At 35.9% G+C, this 21121-nt stretch overlaps 1 protein-coding gene across 1 annotated transcript in view; it reads left to right on the forward strand.

Annotated features, from left to right (window-relative positions):
* The window catches only part of COL6A6 (collagen type VI alpha 6 chain), a 105870-nt gene that overhangs the window by 21159 nt on the left and 63590 nt on the right, over window positions 1-21121 (forward strand). The window contains exons 2-3 of the mRNA XM_019725970.2: window positions 17992-18090; window positions 20423-21019. Of these exons, the coding sequence (XP_019581529.2) occupies window positions 18030-18090; window positions 20423-21019 (658 nt within the window). The 5' untranslated portion in view covers window positions 17992-18029. The remainder of the gene's footprint in view (window positions 1-17991; window positions 18091-20422; window positions 21020-21121) is intronic.

Genomic DNA, 21121 nt, shown 5'->3' on the forward strand with positions numbered 1-21121 from the left:
GTATTAATATCTATAAAATGGGAATATTTGAATCTACTTCGTAGAGTGGTGAGGAAATACAAGTACTTTCTGAACTATAAAAATGTTGGATTTCCTCCCCCAAATGCAAAACCATGGCTTTCATATTTTTTGTAAGGATAGTCAGTACAGGTGGGTTTACAATGAGATAAGACCTTGGAAAATGCACAGTGAATTTGCCTGTCATAGTTTCCATTTTGTTTTATTTTGTTCTTTCATATATTTTAAAGTAAAGTAGGCAGGGTCCTTCTGTGTCCTTCCGAGATTAATATATAAATTACCTAATGGGACAGTTGCCAAGGCAATGCAATTTGCCTAGTTATTGACTTCAAGTTCCCGGAAGATGGCACTCATCAATAATTCTCCCTACCCCCATTGTCTACATCTTTATTTCCTTAGGGAGCATCCATGCTTGAGACCAAGTATCTGTCCTTCAGAACTGGCTAAATCAGTCCTCTTCCAGAAAAATCGTCTCTGCTCCCTTCACCCGTCTGCCCTGCCAAGGCATCGAGATGCTTTTCTGATTTCCTACAGCCCTCTGGGCTTGCTCACCTGCATCATAGCATAGATCTGCTTTTGTGTCCCCCGGGGCCCCATCAAATTGTGGGTTCATGAGGTCCAGGGCTGTGTTTACTGGATTTTGTATTCCCAGGGGCTGGTGCTCTGTATGCGCTCATGGGTATAATGACTCAGTAAGGGCTCCAATACTGTGTTTAGCTGACTGCAGGATGTCTCTACTTTCATGACATGTGGACACCTCAAACTCAGTATTTCAAAAAACTAAGCCTAACTCTTCCTTCCTATACCAGCTATCTAAGTTTGCAAAACCAACCATTGCAAAACAGTGACTTAAAAATAGCAATTTTTCTGTCATGATTCTGTGGGTTGACTGGTTTCTTCTGGGCAGTTCTTGGTCAGGGTATCAGTCAGATGGTGGCTGGGGCTGGAGTCATCAGAAAGCTTTTTGGTCACATGTCCGGTACCTGGGTTGAGATGGTTGCATCATCTGAAGGCTGGTCAGGCATATGTGTCTTTTCTTTTCCACATAGCCCCTCCATGGGATTAGCATGGGCTTCTTTATAACATGGTGGTCCCAGAATAGTGGAACTTGTTACAATGGTGATTGGTTGCTGCTTCTCACACTCCAAGAGCTCCATGAGCCTGGTGAAAGCCACAAGGCTTCTTAAGACATAGTACCAAAAGTTTCAAGACATCACTTCTGCCACATTCTATTGATAAGGTAAGTCATAAGGCCAATCCAGGTTCAAGGGAAAGGAAATTAGATCCCCACTCTCAATGGGAACAAAAGCAAAGAATTCGTGGCCATATTTAATCTACCACATTTTCTAATTAGTGCAGTCTCTTATCTCTGTTAATGATTCTTCTGTGTCCTAACATCTTTAAAAAAAATTTTTTTTTTAAAGAGAAAACATGTATTGGAATGAAATAGAAATTTATTTATTTACTATTTTCAAATACATAATTTCCTTACCAGATTGATTTTTCATAATACATGAATGCTCCTGTTTCAAGAGTCTCTGTTCCTTCTTCCTGCATTATATTGTTTAGCATGCTTTTTTCTTATCCATGATTTCTTTGAAATATACAAAAAGCTATAAAGAATGATATAATAAATATCCCTTTCCCAGATTTAACACTAACACCTTGCAATGTTTGTTTCAGACTTTGTTAAACAAATAAAATACAGAGGGTGCCAAAAAATGTGTACACATTTTAAGGACAGAAAAACCGGTATTCAAATTGTAATACTCAATACATACGGATAACAAAAGATGAAAACAAGTCATGTGTATACTTTTTTTTGGCGCCCCCGGTGTTACAGGTAGGGTTGAAGTCCCCTTAATTGCCTTCCCTGATCCCATTTTCCATTTTGCCTTGCTAGGAGGGATCACTGTTTTCAAAGTTGATTTGTGTTTTTCCCAGCTTTGCTTTAATATATATATTCTTTTAAAAAAAATAGTATTTTGATGTATTTTCATAGTTTTATATGGATGGTATTATACTTCCTTTGGGACATCTTCCCGGATCCTGCTGTGGCTATGTCATATCAACCCACAAGTAGTTTTCTCACTCTGTTTTTGAAATTTATTCTTATCAAAACAAGTAGAGCTAAATTATTCATTCAGTGCTTGAAGAAGAATCCCATGTATGAATATGCACCAGAGTTATTACTCTTTTTTCTTCTTCACAAACATTTAGATGATTTGCAAGTTTTATAAATGTCTTCTTGTACACTTGTCCAGAGTTTCTTTAGGGTATTTACATTAAATGAAATTTCTGGGTCCTCTTTAATTTTACCAAATCACTCTCCAAAGTGAGCATATCAAATTGTATTTCCATCCATCATGTACATGAGCTCTATTTTCCTAAATCCTTGTCAACCTTGGTATTGTCAGTCTCTTTAAAATTGCCAGTCTAATAGGGTGGGAATGGTACTTTATTGTTTTAATATGCATTTCTCTGTTATTGGTAAGGTTAAGGATCTTTTCATGTGTCTACTGAGGATTCAGATGGCCTCTGCTGTGAATTGCCAATCCATATCCACTGTCCAGTTGGGTTTAATAGTTTCTTATTGATTTTTTGAAATGCTTCATATATTCTGGATAGTTATCTATTGTTTGTTACATGTGTTTTTCCTCTAGGCTAGTTGTGTCTTTATTTATGATGTCTTTGTCAACATTTAACATTCTAATGTACTTACATTTGCTCCTTTATGGTCTGTACTTTATTTTATCTTTCTTAAGAATTTCTCCAAAGTCACAATGATTTTGGTTTGTATTTTGTCATATTGCTTTTGGAGAATCGCTTGTCTTATTAGAGTTTAACTTTAAGAAATAGCTGTTTTCCTTGAATAATAGGCCCCTCCCCTCTTTGATATGGTTGAATATTTTAGTTGCAGTTTATCTTAAAACACCCCTAATAATTTTTTCCACAGTCAATACTGTGATGGGGATAGAAGATATGTAAGGGGAAATTATTTTCAACAAGGAGCTAACCAAAAGTCTAAGGAGGATATGATATTTAAACATGTAAGCAAAGTGAGGAAGTAGAAAATGCAAAGGCTCAGACAATTTAAAGTAATTTCCAATAAAAAATACTTACAAATATAGATTATCTGTTACATTCCAACACATTACATAAAATTCCTTTATCTTCAGAGAACTAGACAGCATGCAAGGTTTTGCCTCAAAGAAAGCTATAAGATTTAGCTGAAAAAGCACTGGACTCAGAACACTGGGGCTGGCTGTGACTTGGGGAAATGCTCACCCTTGCTAAGCCTCAGATGTTTCCTTTGTAAAATGGAATAATACTTCCTGCCTACCTCACAGAAGATGCTATGAGGATTCAGGGAGATAATGGCTAATGAAAGGACTTGGAAAGGTGCAAAACACAAATGTTACACCTAAACAAATGTTCTGTTCAAGGAAAAGCAAGATTGGTAAAGCTGGACTGATTTGGGGAGGGAGAGATAAGAAGGAGATGGAGTCAAAGGATTGCTAGGAGCTAAACTAGGTAGGGCCTTAATTGACATGGTAAGGAATTTTGAGTAGAAGTGCGATACTTTTAGTTTAAAATAAAGTACTCTGGAAGACTCTGTAGTTGGGCAAGAGTGGGAGTTCAGTTAGGAGGCTTTTGCTAAAATCCAGGTGAGATGATGGTGTCTTAGATTCAGGTGGAAGTGAAATATATTGAGGAATGGCTGGATCTGAAATCTACTTTTAAAAATAAACCCAACAATATTAGCTCATGAGTGTGGGGGGAAAAAAGGGAGGAATTGATGATAACTTCTATGTTTCTAGCCTGGGCAACTATGTAGTAGTACTACCATGTATTGAGGTGGCAGCTATCGTTAACTGTGCATCATTTAACAGGTGATTGTTCTTTCATTATTTAGTGTATTTGTTATAGCTCAACAATTAGATGGTAGGTTTCTGTGCCGCTCAACATAGGCACACACAGTTGAGGACATTACCTTCACATTTGATTGATTTGATTCCACTTCTATTGATAGCTGTGTGACTTTTGGTAAGCTACTTAACTCTCTGACTCAATCTCATCTATAAAATGAGTCTCGTATTTATTGATACTTATTGAGTTGTTGAGAAGATTAAGTGTAGCCTTGAAAGAATTCCCGGCACATAGTAAGTGCTCAGTATTAGCTCTTCTTGTGTGTGTATGTGTGTATAAAATGTGAGCATTTTAAAGAATAATTATAAAGTAACCACTGTCATAATCACTACCCAGGTCAAGAAATAAAATATTGCAAGTACATCAGAAGCTCTCCACACACCCCATGCCCTTTCCTAATCACAGTCCCAGCACACCCCCTCCAGTAATGTCCATTATCTTGACTGTTGTGACAATATTTCCTTACTTTATATTGTACTACTAATTTTTGCATTCTCAAACAACATAGTTATACATCTACTTGTACTATTGCTTGTTGTTTTCAGCATTATAGTTGTGAGAATCAATCACATTTTATGTGGATATAGTTAACTCATTTCTAATGCTATAAAATATTCAACTGAATGGAATATAGTTTAAATGCGTGAATGTAGTTTATTTTATTTTACTTTTATTAAATTTGTTGGGGTGACATTGGTTAATGAAATTATAAGTATTAGCTCTTCTTATTATTCATTTTGGGAAATCTGCCCCCAACTATAGTCAGTCAAACCAGCGATCTTAAGAGTAACTCTCTACTGTTTGCTCAATGCAAAGTCAGTATTTTTCAAATGTACCTAATATTTTTCAAAGCTGACAGAGAAAAATCCATGTCAACTTTAGAATGCTACTCTGTGTCTGAATCTCTTTAGTTAACCTCTTGCTTTTCCAAGCATGAAACTTAGGTCAACAATTAGTAGATATTTGTTGAACGTCTACTTTGGGCTTAACTGCCAGGATATTGAAGAAGACCAGTTAGATCTAATTCCTATTTCCTGCCATCCTAAGCTATGTATGCTTTTGATTTAGCTGCAATGAATCAATATTTTATCAGTGACCCCACATATTTTGTTACCTCTCTGGTCCTTCTGGGTATTGCTGGACAGATCTCAGACTAGCTGATGTCATTGTTGGCTTTTGTGAACTGTATCAGTATGGCTGTCCTTTCATAGCTTTAGCCAAATAGAGAAAAACATCTTGAAGATGAAGAACCTCTATTCAGACTTAAGGGAATCAGCTGTAAACAGAAATTCAGAGCAGTTGATATGCATTCATTGAAAAAGTAGACAATTTAAAATAATTTCCAGTAAAACAATTACAAATATAGATTATCTGTTACATTCTAATACATTAGATAAAATTCCATTATCTTTGGAGAACTGGATAGCATGCAAGGCTTTGCCTCAAGGAAAGCAATATGATGTATCTGAAAAAGCACTGGACTCAGAACACTGGGGCTGGCTGTGACCTGGAGAAATGCTCACCCTTGCTAAGCCTCAGATGTTTCCTTTGTAAAATGGAATAATACTTCCTGCCTACCTCACAGGGGATGCTATCAGGATTCAGGGCGATAATGGCTATGAAAGGACTTGCAAAGGTGCAGAATATTACACCTAAGGAAATGGTATACAAGCCTACACGAATGTTAAAGTTTGAAAATATGTGGGGGAAAGTCTTTAGGAGAGGGAGTTCCTTTCTAGGGTATTTATTAGTCAGTGCTTTTTCTAGATTGCTGTACTCACAAGCTGTACCATTGTAAATATGGCAATAACAAGAATAAAAATAACATTTATTTACTATCCACTGCAAAGCAGATGCTGTGCCACCTCCTTTCCATATATCAGTTCATTTAACTCCCACAACAATTCCTTGAAGTAGGTGTGGTTACTAACCACTTTATAGATGAGAAACAGGTTCAAAGGGATTAAATTGCCTGCCTGGTTGGCTTCATTTACTTAGCAATATGAACCTAAGTGTTCTCTATGTCTTTTCATGTCTTGATAGCTCATTCCTTTTTATTGCTGAATAATATTCTATTGTCTGGATGTCGCACAGTTTATTTATCCATTCACCAGCTGCAGGATATATCTTGGTTGCTTCCAGGTTTTGAAAATTATGAAAAAAGCTGCTATAAACATTTTGGAGGTGTTTGTGTGGACATATGTTTTTAACTCCTGTGGGCAAGTACCAAGGATTGCTGGATTGTTTGGTAAGGGTATGTGTAGTTTTGTCAGAAATTGCCACACTGTCTTCCAAAGTGGCTGTGCCATTTTGCACTCCCACTAACAATTTCTGAGAGCTCCTGATGCTCCACATCCTCGTTAGCACTTAGTGTTGTCAGCATTGGGGATTTTGGCCATTCAAGTAGATGTATAGTGTTATCTAGTTTTCATTTGCAATTCCCTGGTGATATGTAACATGGAGCATCTTTTCATATGTTTATTTATCTATGTAAACTTTCTTTGAAGTGTTGTTAAGGTCTCTGGCCCATTTTTAAACTGAATTGTTTGTTATTGTTGAGTTTTAAGAGTTTCTTGTATACTTTGGATAACAATCTTTTTATCTGGTGTGTCTTTTGCACATATTTTTTACCAGTCTTTGGCTTGTCTTCTCATTTTCTTATTGTCTTCATATCAGAAGTTTTAATTTTAATGAAGTCCAGCTTATCCATGATTTCTTTCATGAATCATGCTTTTGGTGTTGCATCTAAAAAGTCAAATCCAAACCCAAAGTCATCTAGATTTATTCTCTGTTGTCTTCTAGTATTTTACAGTTTTGCATTTTTAAGTTTGATTCAATTTGAGTTACTTTTTGTTAAGGGTGCAAGGTCTGTGTTTAGATTTTTTTCTTTTGCATGTGATATTTTTCTTTTGCATGTGATTTTTTTTTCTTTTGCATGTGAGGTTGTTCCAGCACGATTTGTTAAAAAGTTTATCTTTTCCCCATTGTTTTTTGCTCCTTTGCTAAAGATCGGTTGACTATACTTATGTTGGTCTACTTCTGAGCTTTCTATTCTTTTCCCTTGATCTGTCTATTCTTTCTCCAATACTACATTGTTTTATTGTAACTTTATAGTAGGTCTTGAAGTTGGATAGTCATCCAACTTTATTCTATTGTGTTAGCTATTCTGGGTCTTTTGCCTCTCCATGTAAACTTTAGAATCAGTTTGTCAGTATCCACAAAATAACTTGCTGGGATTTTCATTGAGATTATATTGAATCTATAGATCAAGTTAGGAAATACTGATATCTTGACAATATTGAGTTTTCCTACCTATGAACATGGAATATCTCCACTTATTTAGTTCTTATTTGATCTCTTTCATCAATTTTTTAGTTTTCCTCATACAGATCTTGTACATATGTTGCTAGCTTTATAACTAAGTATTGAATTGGGGGTGGGGTGCTAATGTAAAGGGTATTGTGTTTTTAATTTCAAATTTCACTTCTCATTGCTAGTATATAAGAAAGCGATTGACTTTCTTCTTTCTTGATATTAACCTTGTATCTTGCAACCCTGCTGTAATCACTTATTAGTTTCAGGAGCTTTTTTTAAAAAAATTATTTCAGGTTTTCTGCATAGATAATCATGTCATCTGTAAACAGACAGTTGATTTCTTCCTTCCCAACATTTATACTTTTAATTTCTTTTTCTTGTCTTTTTGAGTTAAAAAAATAATTTTAAAGATAATACTCATTTCTTCCAACACCCACCCACTGCCTCTGGCAATCATCAATCCGTTTTTTGTATCTATGAATTTGTATTTCTCTGTTTATTTATTTTTGTTTGTTTTTTTAGATTCCTTATGTAAGAGAGATATGTTATTTGTCTTTCTGTCTGACTTCACTTAGCATAATGTCTTCAATTCCATCTATGAGGTTGCAAATGGTAGGATTTCCTCATTTTTGTAGCCGAATAATATTCCATTGTACATATACATCACAATTTTTTTTTATCCATTCACCCATTCACTCTTAGGTTGTTTCGATATCTTGGCTATTGTAAATAATGCTGTAATAAATATAGGGGTTAATATGTCTTTTCAAGTTAGCGTTTTTGTTTTTTTTGGATGAATATCCACAAATAGAATTGCTGGATCATATGGTAGTTCTATTTTTAATTTTTTAGGAACCTCCATACTGTTTTCCATAGTGGCTGCACCAATTTACATTCCCACCAACAGTGCAAAGGGTTTCCTTTTCTCCACATTCTCACCAACAATTTGTTACTTCTTTTGATAATATTAATAGCCATTCTAACAGTTATGAGGTGATATTATGGTTTTGATTTGCATTTCCCTGATAATTAATGATGTAGAGCATCTTTTTAAGTACCTGTTGGCAATCTGTCTTTGAGAAAATGTCTATTCAGATCTTTTCCCATTTGTTAATTGGATTACTATTATTATTATTTGTTGAGTTGTATGAGTTCTTTATATATTTTGCATATTAATCCTTTATCGGGTATATGATTTGTAAACATTGTCTCCCATTCATGGAGGTTGCCTTTTTATTTTGTTGATGGTTTCCTTTGCTGTGCAGAAGCTTTTTAGTTTAATGTAGTCCCACTTGTTTGTTTTTGCTTTTGTTGCTTTTGCATTTGGTGTCAGATTCAAAAATCATTGCCAAGACCTATGTCAAGGAGCTTACTGCCAGTGTTTACTTCTAGGAGTTTTATGGTTTCAGGTCTTATGTTCAAGTCTTTAATCCACTTTGAGTTAATTTTGTTTATGGTTTAAGATAGTGGTTGTGTTTCATTGTTTGGCATGTGGCCATCCAGTTTTCCCAAGACCATTTATTAAAGAGACTGTCCTATTCCCACTGTATACTCTTGGCTCCTTTGTTGTAAATCAATTGACCCTATATGCGTGGGTTTATTTCTGGGCTCTCTGTTCCACTGATCTGTGTCTGTTTTTATGCCAATATCATACTATTTTAATTACTATAGCTTTATAATAGTTTGAAATCAGGGAACATGATGCCTCCAGCTTTGTTCTTTTTTTCCCAAGATTGCTTTGGCTATTCGGGTCTCTTGTGGTTCCAAACAAATTTTAGAATTGTTTGTTCTGTTTCTATGAAAAAATGCCTTTTGGATTTTGATAAGAATTGTGTTGATACCACATACTTTTTTGTCTTATTGCATTAGCTGGGGTTTCCAGTATGATGTTGAAAGCCAGTGATGAGAGGGGACATCCTTGCCTTGTTCCTGATCTTAGTGGGAAAGCTTTGAGTTTCCCATTATTAGGTATGATGTTAGCTGTAGGTTTTTTTGTAGGGAGTTCCCCTCTATTCCTAGTTTACTCAGGGTTTTTATCATGAATGAGTGTTAAATTTTGTCAAATGTTTTTTTTTTTTTTTTTCCTGTATCTATTGATATCATCACATGATTTTTCTTCTTTGGCCTGATAGATTATATAATTGATATCCCAATGTTGAACCAGCCTTGCATAGCTGGAATAAATCTCATTTGGTTATGGTGTATAATTCTTTTTATACATTGTTGGATTGGATTTACTAATATTTTGTTGAGGATTTTTGCATCTGTGTTCATGAGGGTATATATATATATAGTGTTTTTCATAGTCCTCCTTGACTATCCTTTTAATGTCTGTGGGATCAGTAGTGATGTCCCCTCTTTCATTTCTGGTACTACTAATTTATATTCTCTCTTTTTTTTTTCTAATTAGCCTGGATAGAGGATTATCAATTTTATTGATCTCAAAGAACCAGCTTTTGGTGGTGATGATTCTCTGTATTGATTTCCTGTTTTAAATTTCATTGATTTCTGCTCCGTTTTTATTATTTCTTCTGCCTACTTTGGATTTAATTTACTCTTTTTCTAGTTACATAAAAAGCTTGGATTATTGATTTTAGATCTTTCTTCTTTTCTGATATATGCATTCAATGCTACAAATTTTCCTTTAAGCTCTTTCTCTGCATCCCACAAATTTTGATAAGTTGTGTGTTCATTTTCATTTAGTTCTAAATACTTTTAAATTTCTTGAGATTTCTTTTTTGACCATGTGTTATTTAGTAGTGTCTTGTTTAGTCTCTAACAGTTTGGGGACATTACATGTATCTTTCCATTATTGGTTTCTAGTTTGATTCTATTACAGTCTGAGAGTGGACATTGTATGATTTCTGTTCTTTTAAATTTAAGATGTGTTTTATAGCCAAGAATGTGGTCTACCTTGGTGAATGATCCATGTGAAATTGAGAAGATGTCCATTATATCCAATTGATTGATAGTGGTGCTGAGTTCAACGATGCCCTTACTGGTTTTCTGCCTGTTGGATTTGTCCATTTTTGATAGAGGGATGTTGAATTCTGCAACTATAATTTCTCTTTCATTTCTATCAGTTATTCCCTCCTATTCTGAAACTCTGTTGATAGATACATACATGTTAAGGATTCTTATGTTTCCTGAGAGAATTGACCCCTTTATCATTATGTAATGCCCCCCTTTATTCCTGATAACTTTCCTTGCTCTGAAGTCTGCTCTGCCTGAAATTAATACAGCTACTCCACTTTCTTTTGATTGGTGTTAGCATGGTATATTTTTCTAAATCAATTCACTTTTACTCTATGTGTGTCTATATGTAAGTGGGTTTCTTGTAGACAACACAGTGTTAGGTCTTGGTTTTTTTCATCTATTCTGACAATCTGTCTTTTAATTAGTTCATTAAAAACATTGATGTCCTATTTTTTCTTCCATTCTTTTTATGACTTTCAATGTTTTAACTGAGCAGTTTACATAATTGGGTTTTCTCTCCTTTCTTAGCGTATCAGTTATATTTTTTATTATTAGTGTTTACATTAGAATTTGCAATATACATTTACAACTAATCAAAGTCCACTTTCAAATAGCACTATACCACTGCTTAGTAGTGTGAGTACCTTATAATAAAATAACCCTAATTCTTCCTATCCATTGTAACATTACTGTCATTGATTTCACATATACAGAAGCATACATAAGTACATATATATAGTATGTATATGTGTGTATGTATATATACACAGATATAAAATACATAATTGAATATACTGTTGCTGTTACTTTGAGCAAACTATTATCTGTTAGATCAATTAAGAATAATAACAATAAAAGTTTTTACTTTACCTTTACTTCTTCCTTCTCCAATGCTCTTCCTTTCTATATGAATGAGTTTCTATCCTATGTTATTTTCCTTCTCTCTGAAAAACTTAACAGTTTTTGCAAGGCAAGACTTTGCCACCAGCTTCCCTCAGCTTTTGTTTGTCTCAGTCTTCTTTATTTCTTCACTTTTTAAAAAAAATTTATTGAATTTATTGGGATGACATTTGTTAGTAAAATTCTGCAGGTTTCAAATGTACATTTCTATAATACATCATCTGTATATTTCATTGTGTATTGTTTCATAAGGTAAAGCATTCTAGGTTGGTGGATTTTTTCCCCCTGAATTCTTTAAATAGTTCACTCCACTCTCTTCTTGCTTGCATGGTTTCTGAGAAGTTGAATTAATTCTTACCTTTGCTCCTCTATAAATAAGCTGTTTTTTCTTCTGGCTTGTTTTGGAATTTATTTCTTTGATTTTCTGAAGTTTGAAAATGATATGCCTAGGTTTAGATATATATATATTTTTTTATCCTGCTTGTTTTTTGAGCTTCCTGAATCGGTGGTTTGGTGTCTGACATTAATTTGGGGGAAATTCTCAGTCACTATTATTTCAAATATCTCTCCTTTTTCTCGTTTCCGTCAAGCAGTCCCATTTCACACTACGTTACACTTTTTGTAATTGTCCCACAGTTTATAGATATCCTGGGTTTGGGGAGGGGGTTCAGTTTTTCCGTTTTCTTTTCATCATTGGAGTTTTCTATTGAGATAGCTTCAAGCTCAGAGACTTTCTTCAGCTATGTCCAGTCTACTAATAAGCCCATCAAAGACATTCTTCATTATTATTACAGTGTTTATCTTCAGCATTTTTCTGGTTCTTTCTTAGAATTTCCATCTCTCCATACATTGCCCATCTGTTCTTGCATACTGTCAACTTTATCCATCAAGGCTTTCAGCATATTATTCACAGTTGTTTTAAATTCATGGTCTTATAATTCCAACATCCCTTGTGGAGAGCAGGATGTAGCTGACAAGGTCCTTGCAGCCTGCGAGGTCATCCAGGGAGGCCTTGCCTCAGCATCTTCCCCCAGAAAGAACAAGATAACACAAATACAGCCACAGGACATAAAACCTTACCAATACTCAGTACAGAAAGTCTCATGCCTAGCTCTCCTAATAAAAATAAGAGTCTGTAAGACTGATCCTTTCGGGGACTTTACTTCACCTTTGTGCTTACACCTTATATCTCCCTGTTTGGCCCCAAAAGATGGCTGGTTAGTCAATGACGGGTAAGATTCCTCAAGGGAGGAACAACCTAAGACAGGCACAGTCGCATAGGGGTCATCTAAATACTCACGGGGTTAATCGAGGTGGGCATAGATCCCCCATCCCCCAAGCTGAGGAGAGCTTCTGCCTCTGTGGCTATATTCCTTCCCTCAACCTGCTTGGGAAGTAATTCGTTGATGTGATAACATCAGTACTCCATCTATCAGTAAGTTTCAGCATAAAAGTTTTGTCCCCTGGGGAGGTGCATACAACAATTACTTATATCATGACACTTTCGTCAGGCAAAAGTGGTTAGTTTAATTCAGTTTTCTGGTATGATTTATAAAAATCACAAACTGCCGCTTGAAACAAAAAGAGAAGGGGGAGATGTGGAGAACAAGATGTAAGTTGACAAGGTCCTTGCAGCCTGCGAGGCCATCCAGGGAGGCCTCGCCGCTGCATCTTTCCCCAGAAAGAACAAGATAACACATATATAGCCACAGGCATACAAGCTTGCAATTACTCAGAACAGAAAGTTCTACTAATACTTGTTTGAATAGACAATTGTTCTAAAACAGTATAATAACTGTGTGAGAAATAAAATCTGCGCCACTGCTCTGCCATCTGTAGACAGTGGACCTCCTGATCCAACTTTCCTGTCTCTGTGTTTTTCTTAATCTCCCACCCTTCATCCTCAGGCCTAGCCCTCCTGGCCGTGCAGGTCGCAGCATCTCTGCCATATCTAAGTCTAGTTCTGCTTGCTCTGTCTCTTCAAAGTCTGGTTGTTTTGTTTTTGTTTTTTAGTATGTCTTGTAACTTTTCTTAACAGCCAGAGATGATGTACTGGGTAAAAGAAATTGCTGTAAATAAAATGCTATAGTGTGGTTGTAACGTATGGGGGAAGGGAAGTGTTCTCAGTGATTACGTCTCAGTTTTCACGTGAACCTGTGCCTCTGTACTGTGAACTTTAAAAGTGCTTCTTAGCACCCTCATTCTCAAATGAGATAGCAGGGCTAGAGAGGGCTGGAACTGGGTATGTTTTACTCTCATGTGAAAGGCTAGTGTGGACTGGAGTTGCATATTTCCTTTCCCTCGGGTTAATTAGACTATAATAAAACCCCAGTGGATTAGGCTCTGGTGAAATAGTTTCTCATGATGGCAGACCTTGTTAAGAACAATAGAACGCTCTGGTATATTTCAAAATGGTTCCTTTTCCCTTATCCCTGTGAATATTTTCCTCAGATATTCACTGTGAAAACCTAGTAGTGCTCCAAAGTAAAACACACAAAAGTATGGGGGCCCTGATAACTGGGTCCTCCCATAGGTTTTATGTCTCAGACTTGTCTACAGTGAGCCTCCAGCAATTTGTCAATTACAATTTAGTTTTTCCTACCCCAGTACTGGTTCTTGGGGAGTTTTCAACTCATCAGTTTCTGCTTTGGTTAAGTTGTGATTCTCTGTATTTGTCTGACAGTCGCTCAAATTTGGAGGGCAGCAATTTTCCCTGTAACTTCAGTTCTCTTACAGATCTAAGAAGTATTGATTTTTCAGTTTGCTCATCTTTTTACTTGTTGGGAGGGAATGACAACTTCTAAGCTTTTTACATGCTGGACCAGAAATCATCCTTTTGCTTTTTAAAATATAGTTTCATTACATTTATATTCCTTTAAAGGGATATTATACTGCATGTAGTTTTTTGGAACTTATATTTTCACTCATTGTATTGTTAGGTCATTCACATTTTTGTACCTAGCTATAGTCAATTCAGTTGATTGATGTGTAATATGCCCTTATGTCATTATGCTACATTGATTTATTCATTTTTCCCATCAATAACAACTTCTAAAAGCCAGGTCATAAGACTTTATAGCCTGTGTTCTTTCCATTGAGCCAAACACTCCTCATCACAAAAGAGTGTTCATTTTACAAAGTGGCAAGTTCACCTGAATGAACTTATTCAAATATGATCAACATATACAGCCTCTTTTTGTGACTCAAGAAAGTGCAATTTGGTGAAGTGTGACTTTAACAATAAAACTATGCAATTTACTTACAATCCTCGATTCAATGTTTGTTCCTATTGTGTTCCAAAGATTTGTCCTGCAGCATTTCAACATGAACTTAAGTTTAATCTTGAATAGTTTTCTTTGTACCTTTTGACTTCTGAATAGAAATGGCTCCAGGAAGGGAAATAGTGAAGAGATCAGGGGTTAAATAAGCAAGTAACCATTTATTTTGAACTCTATGGCACAGACCCAGTGTTATTTCTAATAGTGGAACAGCTGACAACATTGTTTCTTAAGAAAAATAAAATTAGTGCTTAGAAATGATGTATCATGTGTGCTTATTTTAAATGAAAGAAATGACATTTAATTCTACTGAAGTTTCTGTTGTATTCCTTCTGGGCTCTTAAATTTTTTTGTTTGGTTGGTTTTTTGGGGGAAGACATGTCCTAGATTATGAATTGGCTTGTAGGGAGCAGAGGTCTCCCTGAAACCCTGGTGCTTGATAGCCTCAAGAGAAGTGTTGCACAATTTCTAAATATTCTGGTTTTGAAGCCAAGGGTTGGATGGCTGTGTTGCTTTTGCAGCTGTAGTTTAAATTAGAAACATCCTACCTTCTCAGCAGAATGTTTACAGACATCCAGATTTTAAAAAGGCTTTTTATAGCATATAACTTCCAAAATATGTGTATTAGACTCAGTTTACTTGATTCAGAATGAATAGAGTACAACAAAATTCAGATTAAAGAGACGTGTACCTATGAGACTTTCTATAATGAGAAGCAATCAGTCTCATCGTTGTTATATTAAGATGGACTGTAACATGAATTTAAATTTTACGTTGTTACTTTAAATAAATCTCTCCTTTGTTCTCCCCTCATATCTTTGGGTATTTACAATTTTTTTTTTTTTAATATTCATGTTTTAAATTTTTAATTATATAAATTCTGGTCAGTTCTGGTGGTAGAACAACATGTGAGGTCTGACATTGAAGTTAGCGAATTTGTTGCAATGATGTTGCTAACTTTTTTTGATATCAGAAGGATTATTCATTATGAATTTGTACCAACTGAACAAACAGTTTACCAAGTTTACTATTTGGAAGTGCTGAAGAGGCTGCGTGAAAAAGATGAAAAATGATCAAAACTTTTCACCAGCAATTCAGGGCTCTTGCATCACAACAATGTACTAACTCACACAGCACTGTCTGTGAGGGAGTTTTTAGCCAGTAAACAAATAACCGTATTGGAACACCTTCCCTACTCACCTGATCTGGCCCCCAATGACTTCTTTCTTTACCAAAGATAAAGTAAATATTGAAAGGAAGACATTTTGATGACATTCAGGACATCAAAGATAATACGACGACAGCTCAGATGGCTATTCCAGAAAAAGAGTTCCAAAATTGCTTTGAAGGGTGGACGTCAGTCCCTAGCGTCAGTGCCTAGCTTCCCAAGGGGAGTACTTGGAAGGTGACTGTATGATATTCAGCAATGAGGTATGGAGCATTTTTTCTAGGACGCGTTTGAGAAATTGTCATACCTCCTGCAGATTATAGGCAACTCGTCCATGTTTTGACGTGTTAAAAATGAAGCCAAGCCTCCCAAGCATGAGCTTGATGATTTAGTCCCACCACAGGTCCTATCACACACTGAAAGCCGGGCACGTAAGTACTTCAAGAGAACTTTTACTGGCCTTCCACAATGTTGTATAGCCTCACAGCACACCATATTTGGGGTTCCTCTTAAAGACTGCAAGAAAATTGTTTCAGTAGATGCCATTCCAGAGAACTCAACTTTGAATTCACCAGTGGTATTGACCATCTGCTTGGGGATATTTCCAGATGCTGTGTGCTGCTTTGGGATTACTGTGGCCTTATGTAATCCTTACTTTTCTATCCAGATTTTAACATTCATTCTTCCAATTTTAGACATGTATCCTGTGGACTCTTCCTGAAGCATCTTCTCTTTTCTCTTATAACTCCTAAAGATAGCACTTATTTATACAGCTCATGATATAAACACAAAAGTTTTGAAAGGCAAAAATAAGAAGGCATGAAAACAACTGCCAATATTTCCTGATACTTAGGAAAAAAGACATAGAATAAAGAAACTCGGAGACACTTTCTGTATTCATAACATTGAGTTTAGGATGCAGGGTAACTGAGTTTGAAAGTACAGATTTTAGAGTCAGACAGACATGGGCTCTAGTTTCAACTGTGTCCCATTTTATCAATGTGGCCTTAAGTCAGTTATGTCCCCTTGATAAATCTCTGCTTCCTTATCTATAAAATTGGAACAACAATATCATCTGCTACCAGGTTTGTTATCAATATCAAACAGGCAAACAAATATAAAGCTGTCAGCACAGGGGATGGCACATAAGAAAGACTCAGCAAAGGTAGAATTTATTATTGTTATACACATTAGTTTAAAAAAATGTACATATAGTATGATTTGGTTTTTACTTTGGGCAATTCACTTTGGGACCAAAGTTCCTCCGAAATGAAAGGGTTAGACTAGAAAACAAAAATAACAACCTCTTAAGAGCCTCTTCCAGCTTACTGATGACCTCTAGAATAGGATTGATAAATTGACTTACCGCCTGAAAAGTTTATCTCATCTAGTCTTCTTATGAAGGAATAAAACAGAGTCCCAAATTCCAGAATGTCAGAGGGACAATGAAGTAGGTTAGGAAACAGGTGGAATTTCCCATGGCACAGGTCCCTTTTCTGAAGTGGTGAAATATGAAGCACTAGGAACCTGCCTGACAAAGAGCGAGACAACTAAATATTGCAAATACAGGTTTGAGTAAAAGTTAAGAAACAGACACTAGTTTATTAATATGAATCAATTCATTTCTTCATTCAATGGATGAATGGGTGAATGAATGAGCCTAATCTGCTTAATTAAAATATTTATTTTCAATATCTTTACTATATTGTTTCATTCTATGAAATGAATGATTCAAGCTTGTTGAAATGCCTTAGAATTGGAAAACCCTTACCTCATGCTGTTCTAGATAGTTAGAAGCAAAGTAGTACTAATTGCGTCATTCTGAGGAGCAAGACATCGTATGGAATACGGAGGATCACTACTTATTTTTCGTCTTCTCTCAAATTTAAGAATGAAGGGAAATGGTTACCTTTCTAATTATGTAGGAAAGGGAATAATTATTTTTAATTAACCACATCTAGAAATACTGCTCAAATATGAAATATACCTACGTGTTCATGATGGAGAAATCACGAAATCAGGGCTTAGATTGTGTCCCAAAAACGAGCTCTGAATTGTTTTGGCAATGAGTAGACGGAGGGTGACACTAGGGTATAGGAAAAATGACTAATAGGAACACATAATATTGTTGGGGCTAGAATGCTTCTGGCTACCTCTACTGACAATCTAAAATCTTGTGTTTCCATAGGGCCCGGGGATGTGGAGAAACTTATGATTCTCTAAATGTTGATGGTTCACTTTTCTCTAAGACATTTCACAGATCAGAAGTTCAGGGAACCTCAAAAATTCCTTGTCCCTTGTTGCACCCAATTTATTACATAATTTTGTGTAGTCTTATGTGTGTGAGAGTTGTTTCTCAAATAATATCCACAATGATTTTAGATGTTTTTTGTTTTGTCTTTTCAGATTTCAAGTTGGAGTCTTTTTCAGGTCATAATAGGAAAATGCTGCTGATTTTGTTCCTCGTAATAATTTGCTCCCATGTTTCTGTGAACCAAGATACTGGTAAGGAAAAATAAGGGAAATAATTCTTTTCTTTAATTTTCATTTTGGAAAATAGATAATACATGATTTTGACCTACTTAAAAGTTGAGTTTTGTTTCACTTTGTTTTGGTTTTGATAGTGGTAAGGGTAGGGTGGTAACTCAATTTCTTTTTCTTGCCACCCTTTGTTCCTTGGAAGATCATTTTTTTTCTGGACTTTATTCCTTGATAATAATAGAAAGATAATTAGAGCTGTTATTTTGTCCAAAGTTTGAAGCCCTTTTAGGTCTTCTGAGAGATTACATAAATTTATGTCTCTTAATATTAGTTCAGGCTTGGAAAATTTGGAACATCTCTTCCTAATTTGTGCCAAAACATTATCTTGGTCAAGAATTCAGATTTTGCTCCAATTTAAACTGTTTGCTTATTATAAAGAAAGTGCTTTTATTCTGTCTATTGCCTGTCAGCATTCTACAAGTATGTCCAGTGGACTTGAAGTCAAAATACTGGCCTACCTTACATTGCCTCTACCACCTCTTAAATAATTAGGTCTTATACTGTCACTTCGTGTCCCGGGCCACCTGTATTAGCTTTTACAGCTTTCTCAGGGACTCTGACCTTGGTAGCAAGTTTTCTGAAGAAATAAACTAAGACTTTGTCCTGCAAACGTCTTCCTTTGATGTTTCATTGGGCCTGATATTTCTTTTAAAAGGCCATACTTTCCCCCCAATTGTTCCATGGTTCAGAAATAGTGATGGGCCTTATCAGAACCTGAATCTAGCTCACAGGCTGGTTGTCTACATTTCCTTTCTCCACACAAGATGTGAAGGTTTATCCATAAATAGAAAGGTCACTTTTGGTCACAAGTCAAGCCATCCTGACAGTCTTCGTAGGGGTTCCAGCCTTCTCTTGGAGGAAGATATTGATTCACCCTCACTTATATCTTCCCATGAGATGCTGCTGGCTATATGATCATCAAACTTGTTGAAATTAGATTATTTAGAAGAAAAGAAAGAATGATTTTATCCACTATGCCTTGATCAGATTGCCATAAAAAGAATGAAATAGCATGCAGGGGTGCCAAAGTTGGTTTCCTAACATTTATAGACAGGAAAAGATTGATGGTATTATAATTTCATTAGAATTTATCTAGTAATCAATTAAGATAATCAGAATCTCAGAGTGAAGCGAGATCTTAGATATTTTCTCATTGAATCTATTTTAAATGTGAGGCTACTGAGGCCCAAATATGTTAAATGGCTTGACAGAGTGGGTAGAATTAGCTGATAACAAAGTCAGGAGTTCCATTACTTGTTCAATTACACTGTGTTTTCTTAATTACACACCATCTAGACACACGCAGACATTTCCCTTCCCCAGACAAGGAATGGATCTTATACTAAAGTGGTGAGAGTTCTGAATTCAAACTTAACCAGCAGACCACCAACAAACAACATTTTGTGCTTGAACCCAGTGATTCTCTATCACATAAAACTGTAATTCTGCATACCCAGCATTGAATTTCAGCAAAGTATTGTATTCCTATATAAAAATTATATTTTTAGTAGAAACTGAGACCAAAATCCTTCTCCCAGCTTAAGGTTTACTGGCTTCTATCAAATTTTATGTGAGAGTAAATTTACCAATTATAATGCTCCCTCATATGATTCACCAAAAATTTTATAAATAACTTTAAAATAGATTAAGGCAATCCCATATCCTTATGATATTTGGGTATTTTATAAACATAATCAATTTGACACTTTGGCATTAAAAAATCAGTATGTTGTAGTTGACATTCATTATTGTTCAGTGTCAGCTTCATTATGTTCCTGTACACCTGAAACTAATAATAAAAAAAAAAATCATGTGTTTATAAGTTAATCAGATGGCTTGTTGGAGAGCTAAAATTGGAATCACAATGAAAGATTATCTTTCAGATGTCTCCATTCAAACAAATCTGAAGCAGTTTAATTCTCAATTAAAATTTTTATCCTCTTGATATAAATTGAGGTCAAATTCTGAAAGAAAAAATTACAAGGGGAAACTATTCACTAAGTGTATAAAAGCCCAGGATTTTTTACTTCTCTAAATTGACCTATTTCTAATTAATTCCTTGCAAAAGAGATGCTTAATTTTGTAATCAGTTCAAATGAGAGGGTATCTAAAGAATCAGCCCAAGAAACAAATTATTTTTCCTTGACCGGATGATTAATTTCAGGCTATTTTCAATTCTTTGGGCAAGTATTAAAAACATAGATAAAAGATGAAAGTTTTTCCCATACGGTTGGCATTAAACATGGCAGTGAATTTTTAAAGTTTATGCTTTGTTTTTCTTTGTATATGGTTTTAGGCCCTGAGTTTGCAGATGTCGTGTTTCTGGTGGACAGCTCTGATCACATGGGAGTGAAGTCCTTCCCTTTTGTGAAAACGTTCATCAACAAAATGATCACCAGTCTCCCCATAGAGGCCAACAAATACCGCGTGGCCCTGGCCCAGTACAGCGACAAGCTCCATAGTGAATTCCAGCTGAACACCTTCAAGAGCAGGAACCCCATGTTGAACCGCCTCAAGAAGAATTTCTCCTTCATGGGTGGCTCCCTGCGCATAGGAAACGCTCTCCAGGAAGCTCACAGGACCTATTTCTCTGGACCCACCAATGGCAGAGACAAGAAACTGTTTCCCCCGATTTTGGTGGTCCTGGCTTCAGCCGAGTCCGAGGATGAGGTAGAAGAGGCTGCCAAGGCCTTGCGGGAAGACGGGGTGAGAATCATCTCCGTGGGGCTGCAGAAAGCTTCTGAGGAGAACCTGAAGGCCATGGCCACGGCTCAGTTTCATTTCAACCTTCGATCCATCAGAGACCTCAGCGCGTTTTCCCAGAACATGACGCAGATCATCAAGGATGTGGTTCAGTACAAGGAAGGAGCCACTGATGATATTGTTTTCCAAGGTAGGCTTAAGGGGCCCATATAGAAATGACGATAAAATGCTTTTGACAAATGAATATGGAGAGAGGATGGAGACTCTGTGAACATCCCTTTCCTCAAAAGCT

Source organism: Rhinolophus sinicus, linkage group LG10, assembly GCF_036562045.2.
Source record: "Rhinolophus sinicus isolate RSC01 linkage group LG10, ASM3656204v1, whole genome shotgun sequence".
NCBI classification, from domain to species: domain Eukaryota; kingdom Metazoa; phylum Chordata; class Mammalia; order Chiroptera; family Rhinolophidae; genus Rhinolophus; species Rhinolophus sinicus.